The sequence below is a fragment of the Perissodus microlepis genome, chromosome 20 (assembly GCF_051167445.1).
Source record: "Perissodus microlepis isolate ML-2025 ecotype Zambia chromosome 20, ASM5116744v1, whole genome shotgun sequence".
In the NCBI taxonomy this organism is placed as follows: Eukaryota; Metazoa; Chordata; class Actinopteri; order Cichliformes; family Cichlidae; genus Perissodus; species Perissodus microlepis.
Genome location: NC_140480.1, coordinates 31,271,775 through 31,287,469, shown reverse-complemented (window position 1 = coordinate 31,287,469; position 15,695 = coordinate 31,271,775). Strand labels below are relative to the sequence as shown.

General features: G+C 41.4%; 1 protein-coding gene across 1 annotated transcript in view; it reads right to left on the bottom strand.

The window, feature by feature from the left end:
- Positions 1-15,695, bottom strand: part of fam120c (family with sequence similarity 120 member C) — a 39,476-nt gene that overhangs the window by 12,096 nt on the left and 11,685 nt on the right. Inside the window, exons 5-11 of the mRNA XM_084916226.1 lie at positions 11,646-11,748; positions 11,420-11,493; positions 10,793-11,067; positions 6,585-6,747; positions 6,415-6,498; positions 4,126-4,297; positions 3,123-3,372 (exon numbers count right to left, since the gene is read on the bottom strand). Of these exons, the coding sequence (XP_084772352.1) occupies positions 3,123-3,372; positions 4,126-4,297; positions 6,415-6,498; positions 6,585-6,747; positions 10,793-11,067; positions 11,420-11,493; positions 11,646-11,748 (1,121 nt within the window). The remainder of the gene's footprint in view (positions 1-3,122; positions 3,373-4,125; positions 4,298-6,414; positions 6,499-6,584; positions 6,748-10,792; positions 11,068-11,419; positions 11,494-11,645; positions 11,749-15,695) is intronic.

Genomic DNA, 15,695 nt, shown 5'->3' with positions numbered 1-15,695 from the left:
AAGATTAACTTTAGCATCACTCTTACACTCTTCTTACATGACTGGAGTGGAAAATCTTTAAATCAGTTTTTATTACTTATTGTATGAACGAAAATGATTTCTTGCAACACAAATTGTGACAAACAAAAGCAATTATATTTATTTTAGGGGATATCGAACAGTCGAACGCTGATGTGTTTTTTTCAACATGTATGCAATCAGGAAGTGAAACTGGGAGTCTTGGGCTAACACAGGCAGCATTAACCTGCATGTTTCTGAGAAACCGGAGCTCCCAGGCAAAAGCCAGAACAAGCCCAGAGACATCCTGCACCATTACATAAATCAATCCTAGGCAAGGCATACATTCAGTGCCAGTAAGCTGTTCCAGTTCATGTCTGAAATGCAAAAGTGAATTTTCATCTCGTTATTTGTTAATTTCTCAAGTGTGCCTGTTGTAAATGTTCCTTCCTGCTGTCACTTTGTCTGCATCAACAAGGCTGAAGCTTCCCTTCATGTTTCACTCGTGAAAAACAAGGCAGCAACTATTACCTCTCTGATGAATTAAAATGTAGTTACATTTAACTGTGAAGCATATAAATACCCACACAAATCAAAAATAATCAGCACATTATTTCGTTTGTCTCCAGAAAAAGAAAGCAGGGCAATCTTGTGTAGGATTTATGCTGCAAAGGCTGAGTTACTGGCTCCATTGTATGAACAGACATGTCATTTTCTGTCAACCTACTGATGAGCCTTTTTCACAGAAGACATCCTGACATGTCACAGTAAGAAAAGCACTGCTATAAATAATAACGCGACTGTTGAACTGCAATTAGAGTCCTGGTGTTGGGAGTGCTGGCTCACTACAGCGCTGATGGGGTTTAATGGGAGAGCAGACAAAGTGTTTGTTAATGTTATTACACGTGTCTTTCCTACTGTAGTTAGTGGAAATATCGGTCTTTTTAATTTTTAACTATTTGTTATAATCTACTTTAATAACAAGCAGACAGGAGGATACTTCTGAGGCTGTAATCCGCGTCTCCAGCTGGTTTATCAACAAGTGAAACCAGATTCAAGCAGTGTGTATTTATTTTATTCTTGTAACGCGTGATCCTGAGCAAAGGTTGCTCTGACCTGAGTTTTTGGGCAGAATTGCTCCGTAAATACAGCCACGAATGAGGACTGAGAGGAGACAGGAGATCGGCAATAAGAGAACATGACAAGAACAAGACACGTGCTGGAGCGCCACAGTTCACGGCCTTGTTTGCAGAAGACATTCTGGCTTTAACAGGTATAATTATGACATCAAACTGAGTGACATTTATCTTTGTGAGCTTCCTGTTCTGTGGTAGCCTGTATGCTGACTCACTGTTTGACAGGAGCAGAGCCATCGTTATCATAACGGACATCACGTGTGACAAAACTACTACAAACAGTAAGGTGACGAGGGCTCATTTGTCAGTTTAAACTGAGTAAATTTAGCATTTGATGAACTGGATAGACATAAATACTACAAACAAATATAAATGGCATATAGCTCCTCCTGCTCAAGTCTAGGATATTACTGTTATTACTGAACAATGGCCAAAAAGAGTAAATCTTAAGGAAACCAGTAGGGGTTTTTAAGCTTGAAGAGAAAGGTTTTCTTAAGGCAGGGCCATGGGCGCACCAGTGAGAATGAAACAGAAAAACATGAAGGAGATTTTTCTGGTCTGGCTTTTTATAGCAGATAACCTTAAAAATATTCTGCAATATTGCATAATTTTAAAAAGTTTAAATTTCTTCAGTATTGAACAGCAGAAATTAGGCTTTCTTGTCCGAGGTCATTTAAGTGGGGAAAAAAAAAGAAAGAAAAGAAAGAAAAGAAAAAGACAGCGGCCGACAGCGCTGTAAACAACGGTAGACTGGTGGGTAATAAGCAAATGAATAATGCAGAAAACAGATTTGAGACGGGAAACTGTTCTTGAAGTACAGAGAGAGAAAGAGCGAGCTGTGCATGAAGTGTGATTTTTATCGTGGTGGAAGCAAAACAGCAAAAGTCAGAGGGAATTCATGACGACATTTATCAAATGTGAAGCGCAGTTTGCTGCTTCTTTTGCTGCTGGCTCGGTGAATTTTGGTTGGAGAGAGACAAAACCTGCAGCTCAGAATCAGCGCAAAAAGACGTAAACACAGAGCGGACCCGACGCATCAGATTCGCTGAGCTCTGACAGCGTGTCCGTCTGCAGGCCGTCGGGTAAGAAAGCCGAGAAAGACAAAGCTGATCCTGATGCGTCGGGTCCGCTCTGTGTTTACGTCTTCGTGTGGAATCCGTGTACCTGCTCTCATTTGGTGTTTGGTGATTGTTGAAATAGTTTTGTGAGCTTTAATCTGAGAATCTGGCATTTCTGGCAAAACACAGTTATATTTAAAAGTCGATTCAGGATTTAATGAATCAATATCGCTTTATTCAAGCTACTCACCTCCCTCCTTCCACCTGCACTTTCAACTGGACCACAGCCAATCAGAGAGGTCCCGCTCCTGACTATCTCCGATTGGTTTAGTCCACGATTTTATTTTTTTTTTAGTCGCACCACTGAAAAATTTGGTCGCACTCTAGAGCCCTGTAAGGTATAATTAGCTTTTGAGTTTACTGACCATTTCGCAAGAGTTAAGTCTTGCGAAATGTGTTTTATGTATCACCATTATCACTGAACAATAGTGCCTCTGGGAAAATTCAGGAGAAAAATGTAAATACTTTGGCCGTCTATGACATCAGCTTAAAAAAACTGTTTCATTGTAACAAAGGCAGAAGTAACATTGGATCAATTCTCAAGCAGGGAAAGGAAAAAAGAAAAAATAAAGACACAAGGTCTGTTTTTATTTTCTTTTTTTTAACTATTTGACCAGATTCCTTGACATGTTTTAAAGTAACTACCTACAGGAATTGTCAAGATGCCTGCTGAGTGCCAAAACTTGCTTCTGAAAGGATTGGCTGTTTGGTTATACCCAATAATGCACATATTTTGCTCTGTCACCTTTATACATGGCAGTATTTGCAACAGAAAAGATATTTGGATATTCCACCCTCCAAAAAAACCCTATTCGTCAAATTTAGATTTGCACCCAACAAAGCGTTTTAAAATCCCTATAACTGATGATACCTGAGCACGCAGCACATGAGCAGCAGATGCTGTGGGACCTGTGCTGGGTTGAGGAGGGCTGGGCAGTCTGAGCGTAGGCAGGCCAGGAAGGCCCTGGTTCTCCTGGAGCGGTCCTCGCTGGCACGACCTAACCAGAGCCGCCGGAGGTTGGGGCAGGTCCACTCACGGAAACACAAGGCGGGAACCAGCTCTGGTGTTAGGGCCGACTTGGCCTTACCGCTGCTCCACTCTTTGATAATCACTGGAGGAACTGCAACACAGAAACAAGTGTTGGAATAATAAGATACATACGGTGGCGTTGCTTATGATGCAGATGCTTCAGGTTTGGAGATTTCCGAAGCTGCTAAAGATGAGAGCATGTAGAGGTTTGAGTTGTTTCACACATATAGATTCTGCCAGTGCTGTGAAATTGGAATATTTAGTGAAGAGACCTTGAGCTGTAACGACCAGCTGGGTACACAACTCCTGCCTTTGTTTGCCACACATGACAGTCGAGTGAATCCTTTGTAAAACAAAAATTCGAGGATGTCCAAGATGTCACTGTGGTCATCATTATTTAATGTTTACAAGCCTGAAGGCTCGTCTGACCTATAATGACAATAAACTACAACTTTAAGTTAGTTAATGTATCTCGAACATCTATGGCTGCCTAAGGCATAACGACTCAAATCAGGTAATGGCAGCATACATACAAGCCTGATTGGCATACTGACCCAGGTAACAGCAATGTATGAGGAACAGGACGTTTTAAGCCTGTATATTCCTTGACTTTAATAGTACATCTCCCTACAACACAGGTGTTGAACTCCAGGCGTTGAAGGCCGGTGTCCTGCAGGTTTTAGGTGTGTCCTTGATCCAACACAGCTGATTTAAATGGCTAAATGACCTCCTCAACATGTCTTGAAGTTCTCCAGAAGCCTGGTAATGAACTAATCATTTCATTCAGGTGTGTTGACCCACGGTGATATCTAAAATCTGCAGGACATCTCAGACCAAGACCTACCTTCCAGGGGAGCCCTCTTGCGGAGAGCGAGCCTCTCCAGGCGGCGGTGTGTTTCAGCCAGGCTGAAGAGGACGCCGTAGGCATACTGTCTGGCAGCACGGAACAGCAGAGAGGCAGGAGGCAGCTCAGAGTTACACTCATCCTCTATACACACTGGCATCTTCATCTCTCCCTGAGGGATGCAGGGGCATAAGGAATAGTTGAGGACAAAATGAATAAGAGAGCAGGATCGAGAGCTCTAAAGAGTCTCATACGCTTTCTCTTAACAAGACAATATCATTTAGACATGGACAAAATGCATAGATACTGCTTTTGAATGAAAACAATAACTATTTAACAGTCTTCTGCAGACTGGTGCCAGCTTAAGGTGTTTTCAAATTTGTTTATGTTGAGTCTTTCAGTCAGCCTTGAATGTATTTCGTTAGTCCAGTTTAACCTGCAGGAGTATCTGAACACTTACGTAATGCATTTTTCTACCGCGCAAGTTATCAAGTCATGACTAAAGGAATCTCACTGCCAGAAATTACACACACACACACACACACACACACACACACACACACACACACACACACACACACACACACACACACACACACACACACACACACACGAGGGATGAGGATTAGCACCTACAACATTGAGGCCATACTTCTCAGCCCCAAAAGTGTAGCATGCCAGCTGGAAGTTGGAAATTAATTTCTTCGTCAAGTTGTGGCATTGCAGTAACACGGGGATACCGCGGATCGGGGTATAGACAGACGGATTGGTGCAGCATCTGCAGTGTTGCGGATGTTGTAACGGACTGTTGTGGTAAAAAGACAGAGTATAAAGCCAAGGCTGTCGGTTTCACTGCTCAACATACGTTTCTGCCCTCACCTGTGGACACAAAGTTTAGGTACTAACTGAAAGAATGAGCTCATGGATACAAGGGGCATAAATGAGGCTCCTCCAAAGGGTTGTCTGTGCTGTCTGTGGGCTGAAGCTCCTTTTATCTGATGGGAATGCCTCCTGGCCACCCTCTTGGTGAGGTGACCCTGGAGCAAACCTAAGACTTGGTGGAGAGATAACGTCTCTTGGCTGGCTTGGGAACAACGCAATGTTCTCTCAGAGAAGCTGATGGAGGTGGTTGGAAAGACGGCGGTCTCGGCATCTCTGCTGAGACTACTTTCCTGCATGTATCCAGGGTTGGTACACATGGCTGAACTTTGATGGATAGATAGGTAGGTGTATGTAAGCATACGATGGCCATTTTTCAGCAACCATAACTTCAGTGTTCAAAAGACACACTGCGCACCTAAGACATGCCTATGAGGTTAAAATAACTTTTTTTCCTCATAACATTTTTCAAACTTACATTAGTACAAAAAAAACTTTTCTGCTGATTAAAAAGGAACACATTTTGTTAGTTGAGTGTGCGGCTCATGAGTCTCTGTGGGTTTGATTACAGCCTCTAAACTTCAAACTTTCAGAAACCTGAAAGTGTTTTTGTTCCAGGAAATGAAGGGTATTCCATGTGGCACAGTGTTTCATACAGGGGTGTGCACTACTCTCTTCACAAAATAACACCAAAAGGCTCCAACCAGAGAAAGAAGTCGGAAATCCCAGTACAAATCTGAGCAAAAACACCAGTACACAAAGGGTTTTTCCTGCATAGAAGCATTTTTTGACAACCCGCAGAGACTTATTAAAGAATTGTAATAAAGTGCCAGAAATATAATGTTTATATAAAGATTACATGTCTTGTTCATGTTTATGGTAAATGGCCTGTATTTGTATAGCGCTTTACTAGTCCCTAAGGACCTCAAAGCGCTTTACACATCCAGTCATCCACCCATTCACACTCACACACTGGTGATGGCAAGCTACATTGTAGCCACAGCCACCCTGAGGCGCACTGACATATGCATAATCAACCAACAAAGGCTCACTGTAAGCCAGGAAAAACCTTAAGAAACAGGTGCCCTCACAGGTCCATTAATGGTAGTTTGTGTCAGGTTGTGAAGGGAGTAGTACACACAGCTGTAAAGTTTTTGGGCATTTGAAGACTAAAATCAAAACTACAAAGGACAGTCCTTCAGAAATTTAACCAACCCAATGCTCTTCTTCAATGAGCAGATTTTCTGCTTTCTAGTTGTGCTGTTAACATTAAAACTCGTATTACATAACACAATGTCTGTGCTGGAGCAAAGGATTGATGATCTCAGGTTCAAGTTTCCTCTCAAAAACAGATTTCGAAAAGGAAATTAAAACCTTAACGAACTGTTAAGTAACTAAGAACTGTTTCACCTTGGTCAATATGTGGTAAATCTGGGGGTACATCAGCCCTCTTCTGTGTCTGTGTTCGGCTACACGAAGAACCTCAGCGCTGACCTAAAATTAAAAACAGAAACACGGTGACAGACTTTCCCCGGAAACACCCCACAACTGTGCTGTGAACTCTGGAGTTTGTGTCTGACCTGAGGCAGAGGGGGTGTGGTTATGTCCATGTGACTCCGCGTCGCCATAGATAACAGTGACGGAATGTTTGACCCGCTCCCGTTGCCTTGGGAACCGTCTCCAGAGCCGGAGCCCCCTCTTCCAGTGGGATCCTCCCACCGAGAGGACTTGTCTGTCAAATGGCTAAGGAGAGAGGGATTATGAGAATTTTTAAGTTATCCAGAAACTGGCATTCAGGGTCAACACGTGTGTATTGTGGCTAGTTGAGGTGTAACAATTAGATTGACAAGGACAAACCAATAGTAAAGTTTAAAATAATGTTTAGAGTAATTTGACTAATAGCCACTTCTGACTATTGTCTCTGCATTTATCAGCACTGGATGTTACACCGGTCATCATTATGACATAGATGTTAAAATACAGAACAAACGGATGCTGTCTGTGACTTTTCAGTAGGTTTGCATGAACATTATTGGCCACCAAGAAAGCAGTGGAGGGTGAACCTGTATTAACAAGGTGTTAATAAGGCAAGGCAAGGCAAGTTTATTTGTATAGCACAATTCAACAACAAGGTGATTCAAAGTGCTTTACAGAGACATTGGAAACAAAAACAAATAAAAAGCATGATTTAAAATTGATTAAAACAAGCAAACAAACTAATTAACAAACAAACAAACAAAACAGTATATAAAATCAAAACAGATAAAATCAGAACAATAGATAAAATCAGTAGTTAAAATGTTAGTTTTGAAATTTAAGCTTAAAAGTGTGGATTTGGTGCTTTATTCAAATGCAGCTGAGAACAGGTGAGTCTTCAACCTGGATTTAAATAAACTGAGTGTTTCAGCTGACCTGAGGCTTTCTGGGAGTTTGTTCCAGATATAAGGAGCATAAAAGCTGAATGCAGCTTCTCCGTGTCTGGTTCTGACTCTGGGAACTGATAAAAGACCAGATCCAGATGACCTGAGGGATCTGGAAGGTTCATACTGGGTCAGGAGGTCACTGATGTATTTTGGTCCTAAACCATTCAGAGCTTTATAGACCAGCATCAGAACTTTAAAGTCTATCCTCTGACGGACAGGCAGCCAGTGTAAAGACCTCAGAGCTGGACTGATGTGGTCCACTTTTTTGGTCTTAGTGAGGACTCGAGCAGCAGAGTTCTGAATGAGCTGTAGTTGTCTGACTGATTTTTTAGGTAGACCTGTAAAGATGCTGTTACAGTAATCAAGCCTGCTAAAGATGAATGCATGGACTAGTTTTTCCAGGTCCTGTTGGGACATCAGATCTTTTATCCTTGATATATTCTTGAGGTGATAGTAAGCTGATTTGGTTATTGTCTTGATGTGTTTTTCCAAGTTTAGGTCTGCATCCATCACTACACCCACATTTCTCGCCTGGTTTGTGGTTTTTAGGTGTATAGATTGAAGTTCTCTGGTGACCTGTAATCGTTTTTCTTTGGCGCCAAAGACTATTACCTCAGTTTTGTTTTTGTTTAGCTGGAGAAAATTGTGGCACAACCAGTCATTAATTTCCTCAATGCATTTACCAAGAGCCTGTCCAGGGCCTCGGGCTCCTGGTGACATTGTGATATATATTTGTGTGTCATCTGCATAGCTGTGGTAGTTTATTTTGTTGTTCTTTATAATCTGTGCCAGTAGGAGCAAACATTTCCTGTTTTCTAAGTATGTTTTGAACCAGTTTAGTACAGTTCCTGAAAGACCTGCCCAGTTCTCCAGTCGTTTGAGTAATATGTTGTGGTCAACTGTCGTGGTCAACTAATAAGGTTTAAAACTACAACAGCACAACCATTAATATTCTAAAACTAATTATGGCTGTGTGGTTTTATTAAATAATTTCATTAATTTTTGTTATTTATTATATGACATTTTATATTCTACCTGCAACGGGTGTGTTAATGGTCGCTCATATCAAGGATCACCCCTGGTCACCGATCATTTTCACCAAGAAATTTCCCCACAGATGCATTAAATTATTAACAGACTCATAGTAAACTAAATCAGCCTCAATATAATATCATGTTGCATCTCCACATGTGAAAGAGACATTTCTGGATGTGCACTTTAACATTCATTGCTATGTGTGATCAATCAACCATCTTTAAAAGAGAAAACAGGAGGCCAATTCTGGCTGCTAGTTGAATTAATTTCACAATGCACCTGATGAGACACTCATTTATCACGTTCTTCACTTAATTTTTCTCCCACCCCTTCCCGTGGTATGTGTGATTTTTGGTTTAAAAAACAAAAAACAAACTCCACTGTGTGTGGAGGGCACAGGTGAGACACGCACACACAAGAACAAACTTCAGTTGTGTGTTTATTCATAAACTAACTAAATAAAAACAACAAAAATACACAGTTTTAGCAGTTCAAATATGTGTTCTCTCATGTTAACCGGCTACTTTAAAATTAGATCATTTGTAGCTGTGTGTCGACGTCTCCTCTAGAAGTGAGATATGGGCCCCACATTGCGCATCATAGAGAAAGGGTGGATAGCACAACCATAATGTTTGCACATTCACCTCCTGTGCCAGCCTGCCATGGCTGCACTGGTATGAGTCATAGGTGATGTCACAGGGGAACAACCGGATGATGGAGCAAATCACCCAGCCCTACTACCTATTCCTAGTAGGAGTATGAATCACTGAAATCCTATATAAAAGCCTACTTATGAAAAATAAGATTAGTAATTAAACATTAAATACTCTGACATCGTGTGAAGCTGTAATTATTTTATATGTGGTGTCAGTGTCCACTACATGTCAGATTTATGAGCCATGGCTGCCTGGGCTTGCTCAGTCTTGTCTTGATGAAAAAGTGCCCTAACAGGTTGGTATGACATGCATATGTCTTCATCCAGAAATGCAAAGCTCTTTGAATTTACTTTTCAGACACATGGTACCAGGGTTGTTTTATACTCCCGAGTAGGGCTGCCACAAACAATTATTTTGATAGTCGACTAGTCACCAATTATTTGTGCGATTAGTCGACTAATCAGATCATGCATCCATTGGACGGAAAACTTACAGCTTATTGCACCAGCAGCATCTGCTCTTATAGAACTGTTATTAGCTTACAGCTTTAAGTGTTTAAGGTCTGTGCTAACTAAAAATAAAGACAAGATGATAGTTTATTAAATTTTAATGAAATTTGCAGATCCTTTCGGTGAAGTTTAATAAACTCAGCCGTCTGCTCCTTGCTATCTAAAATATAACAGGACACCGGAGTATATTCTCGAGCATCTCACACTTCTGATAATCAGTTGTCTCCTTGATGTTTATTCAGCTGTGTAAAAACTATAACTTTAATCTCAGCCAAACCAATTTACTCAGGAACAAATCAAACACTGAAAAAAGCCAAACAATAACATTTTTAAGTTATCTAAGTGACTTATAAATCATGTTTAACCTGAGTAGCGAAAGACGGCGGTGGGTTTGAAAACGATTTGCCGGGAGTCCGGTGTTCTCACGGGCTCTAGTGAGCCTTGAACCCCGGCTAGCTATCGAGCTGGTGGGTAACAGACGTCTCCGAAAACGTCGGAGCGCTTCTGAAAATATGTGATGTCTTGATAAACTGAGCAGATATTTGAGGTTTACGCAGCTACATTCTCGCCTGAAAATATGTTAAACGTTTATTTTGTGACCCAGAAAGAATAATAAGAGTAATATTAAAACTAAGTAGCTGCCGCCATTGTTGGAAACTGAGCAGGGCCGCGCTATGAATTCTGGGATAGGTTGGGCCACGAAGTATGCACCCGACCCATCCTTCAAATCTGGGGAAATGAAGGCCGCATTTGTCGGAGTCTTCGAATTTGGACAGTCTTCGTCGTGTCGCTGTAACGTAATCGGTCTACAAATGCGGGCACAGGAGGATGCGGTTCCTGAATTTGGACACAGCTACGATACCGGACACTACGTCGTCTTCCTCGGGGTTTAACGGCAGCTGGCATCCTTGTACATGCAGTGCTGCCATCTTCTGTTTCAGTCCGTTATTACACTCTTAAATCCTACTACTTATTCTTGCGTCTTTTGGGATCTTACAAAGCTTCAAACGACGCGTCGACTATTAAATTAGTCGTCGACGATTTTGATAGTCGACGTAATCGTGACTAGTCGACTATTCGTGGCAGCCCTAATCCCGTGTTAGGAACCCACAGAACCACTTCAAACTGCGCAAAAGGAACCTTACATGCTCGAAAAGTGTCTTACTTGGCGTTGCTGTCATTGGGTTCATCTCCATCAGACGATGAGGAAGGAGACGGAGAGGGGCCAGACAGAGCGCCGGTGTGATGATTGGGTAGTCGATTTCCCCCCTGAGTGGAATCATATGGAGCTGACCAGTCAGTGAAGCCCATCTTGCCCGTCAGTGAGTCATTGCAGTCTTGGGATGGTGGCTGTGGGGTCTGGAACAGAGGGGCGGAGCCAGGTCCATATGGAGCATTTTGATAGTGTGGCTTTAACCCCGGGACCTGGGGGGGAGGGAACTGGGAAAGGGGGGATAAAGAAGGAAAATTGGGTTGGTGGAGGAAGAAGCATGGGAAATTGAGTACAAAAGAGGAAGAGTAGGGAAGAGAAGACATCTCAGGGGTGGGAACTGATACTGTCCTATTTTATATCAGATCAAACTGGAAGCATATCATCAAGGCTGGTGGGAGGATACAAGATGGGAAGAAGTGCACCCTCCTCCATCAGTCACTAAACGAGCACATGCCTCAAAGGGATTTCAAAGAGCAAAGGGAAATAAAGCCTAATCCACTATTCTACATGTAGACTCATGTAGACAGAACACAATTACACATCAAAGAGACTTAAGGATTAGCGAGAAAAGGAATCTACCTGATTCTTTCCAGGCTGCATCGGTCCCATGTGACCAGGTGGTCCCCCAAATGGAGCAGGTCCAAACCCAGGTACTGTGCACAGCGAGAAAAAAAAACAGGGATTAAAAACAAATAGACAAATGTGTTTTATTCACAGTGAATAAAAGTACATCGAGCAAGCCAAGAAGATTACATAACAGCAATCCTGTTTTCTGAACTTGCGTCCTGAGCAGCTTGCTACTCACAGATGAAAGAGGAGGGCCCCATGTTAGGTGAGCGGGGTTTGGAGGCAGCTGAGAAATACTCCACAGCTTTCTTGAATCGCTCCACCTTGTCCTCCATACGAGACTGCAAAGGGGGGGCAAAAGCATTATGAAGACTACTGAACCTGCTGGTATTACAGATGGCAGTGAGGATGCTCTAACTGAGGGATCTGCTGGAGAGATTTCCTGCATTACGCACCCAAGAAGGAAAAAACAAGAACAAAAAAAACCTTTGGCCTGTTCTCTGTCCGTGGACCAGTGTTTGATGTTTTGGTTTTACAGAGCAGATGCTGGGGAGGTTGTCACAGCAACATAGCCATAAAGTCAAACCTACTTGGTCACTGGTTTATCCAGTGTAAACAAGATTAAATAACATGCCTAAGGCCTGATTTAGACCTCTGCGGGGACTCTTTGTAGAGCCTACAACCTATAACCTTTGCAAGTGGCCAACATCTTTGCCTGCATTCACGCTCATGTGTGGCACATATGCATTAATTACCGTATGGTTGTGTCCCACTGATTTACATGCTGTGCTATCCAAAAGAAAGAAAATACAGGGACGTTTGTCACTACCACATCCCTGCTCTCTGTTTTGGTCAGTTTATTTTCCAGGGGCACATGGCTGTGTCCCTCATTTTTTTCTACTTTTTTGTACATCTCCCCACGTCCACTCTAACAGTTTCAAAAATCTTCCAGCAGGAATTTGACGACATTTGTCAGTTCTTATATTGATGCTATGATTATCATTCGTTATAGTGACACGATATCTCACTGAAAAATTTAAAAACTGTTCGAAAAAGTCAGAACTACATGGGAGAAACTGACTGTGCTAAACATGCCAATCACAATGGTTGCGGGCTGTGTAGGTCTTTCTAGGGACGTGCACATCAGGTTACGGCATATAGTTCAAAGCCATGCTCAACTTTCTGAAAACGAGTTGCAACTCAGAGAAAGAAGTGGTTGCTTTAAGTATGACTGGTGCTGCAGAGGATTAGCTTTAAATAGAATAATAAATTACATTTCACCTTTACTGTGAATTAATATAGCCCTCAAACAAAAACTTGTTAAGATTAATACTTCATCTTTTTTTCAGTATAAATGTATACTGTATTGCTTCTAGTTAAAGACCACAAGAGTATGTGATCATCTCATTAGATTGGATTAGATTGGATTCAATTATCTTGTGGCTTTGAAAACAGAAGAAACTGGCTCAGGTTACCAGATTTATTTAAAATAGGATCTCTGAGCTAGGGCTGTGCGATATGACCAAAATCTTATATCGTCATCCGATATATATCATTATATCGAACAGCCCTACTCTGAGCTGAACTTCCAACTTCCAGGAAAAAAAAGCCCCTGGTCTCCCGACTCTCTTACTTCAACGAAGCATGGGTTAGAGGCAACTCAGCGCCAGTGTTTTGTTTTGTTTTTTTTAAAAAGAGCCGTAAAGGTTCACGGATTCTCAAATTCTGGATCAATTTCAAAGTTTAAAATAATGTGGCTGACAAAACTTCACTGCATATGTTTTGAGATACAATACTGACACAATACTCACTTGTGTCAGTATTGTGCCTCAAATGCCTAGACAGTTTCAAAGTCCTTCAGTCCAGCATTACACAAAAGGTTGGAATATTAATAACACAACAGATGAATGTGCCTAAACCTCCTAAGACCCGAACTCTTCCATGGCATGCATTTTTAATTTCTCTTTGATATTTGGGCTGATTGGGACCCGATGAATGTAAAAACAAAGAATCACCTTTTTTTTTTTTTTTTTTTAACACGATTTTTGTTCCTAAGATAAATGAGAGCCACGTATGAGGATTTTCATTTTAAATTTTGATGAAACAGAGGCAGTAGAGCAAAATTTTGTATTTTGGTCTAGACAACCCAAAATGTAATGTCCACATATGTGGACACCAGGTCCTAGGAGGTTAATATTTACTGATATGTTAACACGAGTCAATATGGCTGAAGTATTGGTCCTTTTCTGTTTAACGCAGGTGTCATTCATTACTACAGGAACAACTGGTTTGGTTTCTGACACCTGGTTAGATGTTTGCCGCTCTGGTTCCAGATCACTAAGTCCTTGTAGCTGGAAGAGAGTCGCCATGTTTACTATAAACTGACCCCATGCAAAGGTTTATCTTTCAATCTCCCCGTCCTCTCTGTGACACTTTGGTTATAACTGAAGACACAAATCTGCTTTCGAAGAAGAAAAAAGGCCCCACATGTACTGTTTAATATCAAACAGGAGAATATACTGCATTTAGAAACCTATACTTTGGTGTGGATTAAACCACATTAATGCTAGAGTGAGCACATGTATAGACTCAGAGTTTAATGTGAGATTTGTTCAAATTAAAGAGTGAGCAATAAGTTATACGTACATCGTTATCAGAATCTAGTTTGCTGCTGGATTCAAGAAAAATACAAATAAAGTCGCTTCTTACTGAACTCAGTGATTATTCCAGCACAAGAAAAATGTTCAGCTTTACATACTTTAACTGCAAAGATAAACTGAACATGTTATAACAAGGATGGCAAACTCTGTTTTACCAAAGGGTATGTGGTTTATTGATAAGTTGCTTAATATGAGATGGGATGGACGCGGTTTTTCCAATAACCCAGTTTGGGCCATGGTGTAATGGCAAGAATTTAGACATAAGCCACACAGTAAGTAACAGCAGCACCTGCTGTGGTCATGGCAGGTCAAAGTAACTTTTTTCTAAAGGTTTATAACTTTTTTTTTTAACCTTTATTAATGGCTGAATCCAGCGTGTCGCTTTCCATCAAATGGCTGAATAATTACCATTTAACATTGTATTATGGACACAGGAGAAGATAAGAACAATTACCTATACTTTTACATCTTCCCCCAGAAAATTACATTTAGTGTAACCCTCAGTTTACTTAAAGGAAATTTATACTTCCATGTTCCACTCTACAGTAAAATGGCTGTTGATTGGCTCCTAGTTACAGGGGGGACCAACTGTCATCTCTACTCTACATAATTATCCCATAGATGCCATTTTATTTTTTTGGTCCCTCATAAGATTCCTATAGCCTTGTAGGTACTTTCCTGTCCCATTTAGTAATTACAACTGTAATAACAACTTCACTCAATCACAACATGGTTTTTCCAACGTATCAGTTTATTTGGCAGCCCTAAACCATTTTGACGTCACATTTCATCAAAGTCAGAAGCCTTAAGTACTTGAGTTTAACATGCATCTTTGCTTCACAGATGGACAAAAACAACAAAGATGCACTGGTTTATTTTGGGTATTTTAGGTTTGCCTTAACTTTGTGCGAGTCACTCACCCTCACAAAACCTTGAAGGCCTGTTTTGGGCCATGAAAACAATAATAATAATAATAATAATAATAATAATGGATTGGATTTATATAGCGCTTTTCAAGGCACCCAAAGCGCTTTACAATTCCAGTATTCATTCACTCTCACATTCACACACTGGTGGAGGCAGCCACAGCTGCCCTGGGGCAGACTGACAGAAGCGAGGCTGCCATATCGCGCCATCGGCCCCTCTGGCCAACACCAGTAGGCAAGTAGGGTAAAGTGTCTTGCCCAAGGACACAACAACCAGGACAGAGAGCCCAGGGATCGAACCGGCGACCTTCCGGTTACAGATGCAATTTCCAACCCCCTGAGCCACGGTCGCCCCCACAATGTACAGAATGGCTTCTTGTATGTGTTGTCAAGTTAATGTACCATCTTCACCGTTCAGCTTTTTTCTCGCTGTGTGAAACAGTGGAAAAACACATGCACTCTAGCAGCGCAGCTCAACTGATCATCTAATCTAACCACAGTGGAAAAACCCTATTAGTCAAAGAGCCTTGACATGACATATAGTTTATAAACATGTTCAGTAAACTACGACTTAACTCCTACCATAACTTTCCTTTTACAGAAGACATCAATCTCAACACGCCACCCAATTATAGATTTAAATGTTTATGTCCTTTAGACATGAACAACATAGCAGAAACCACTTCCGGAGGCGACACCGGG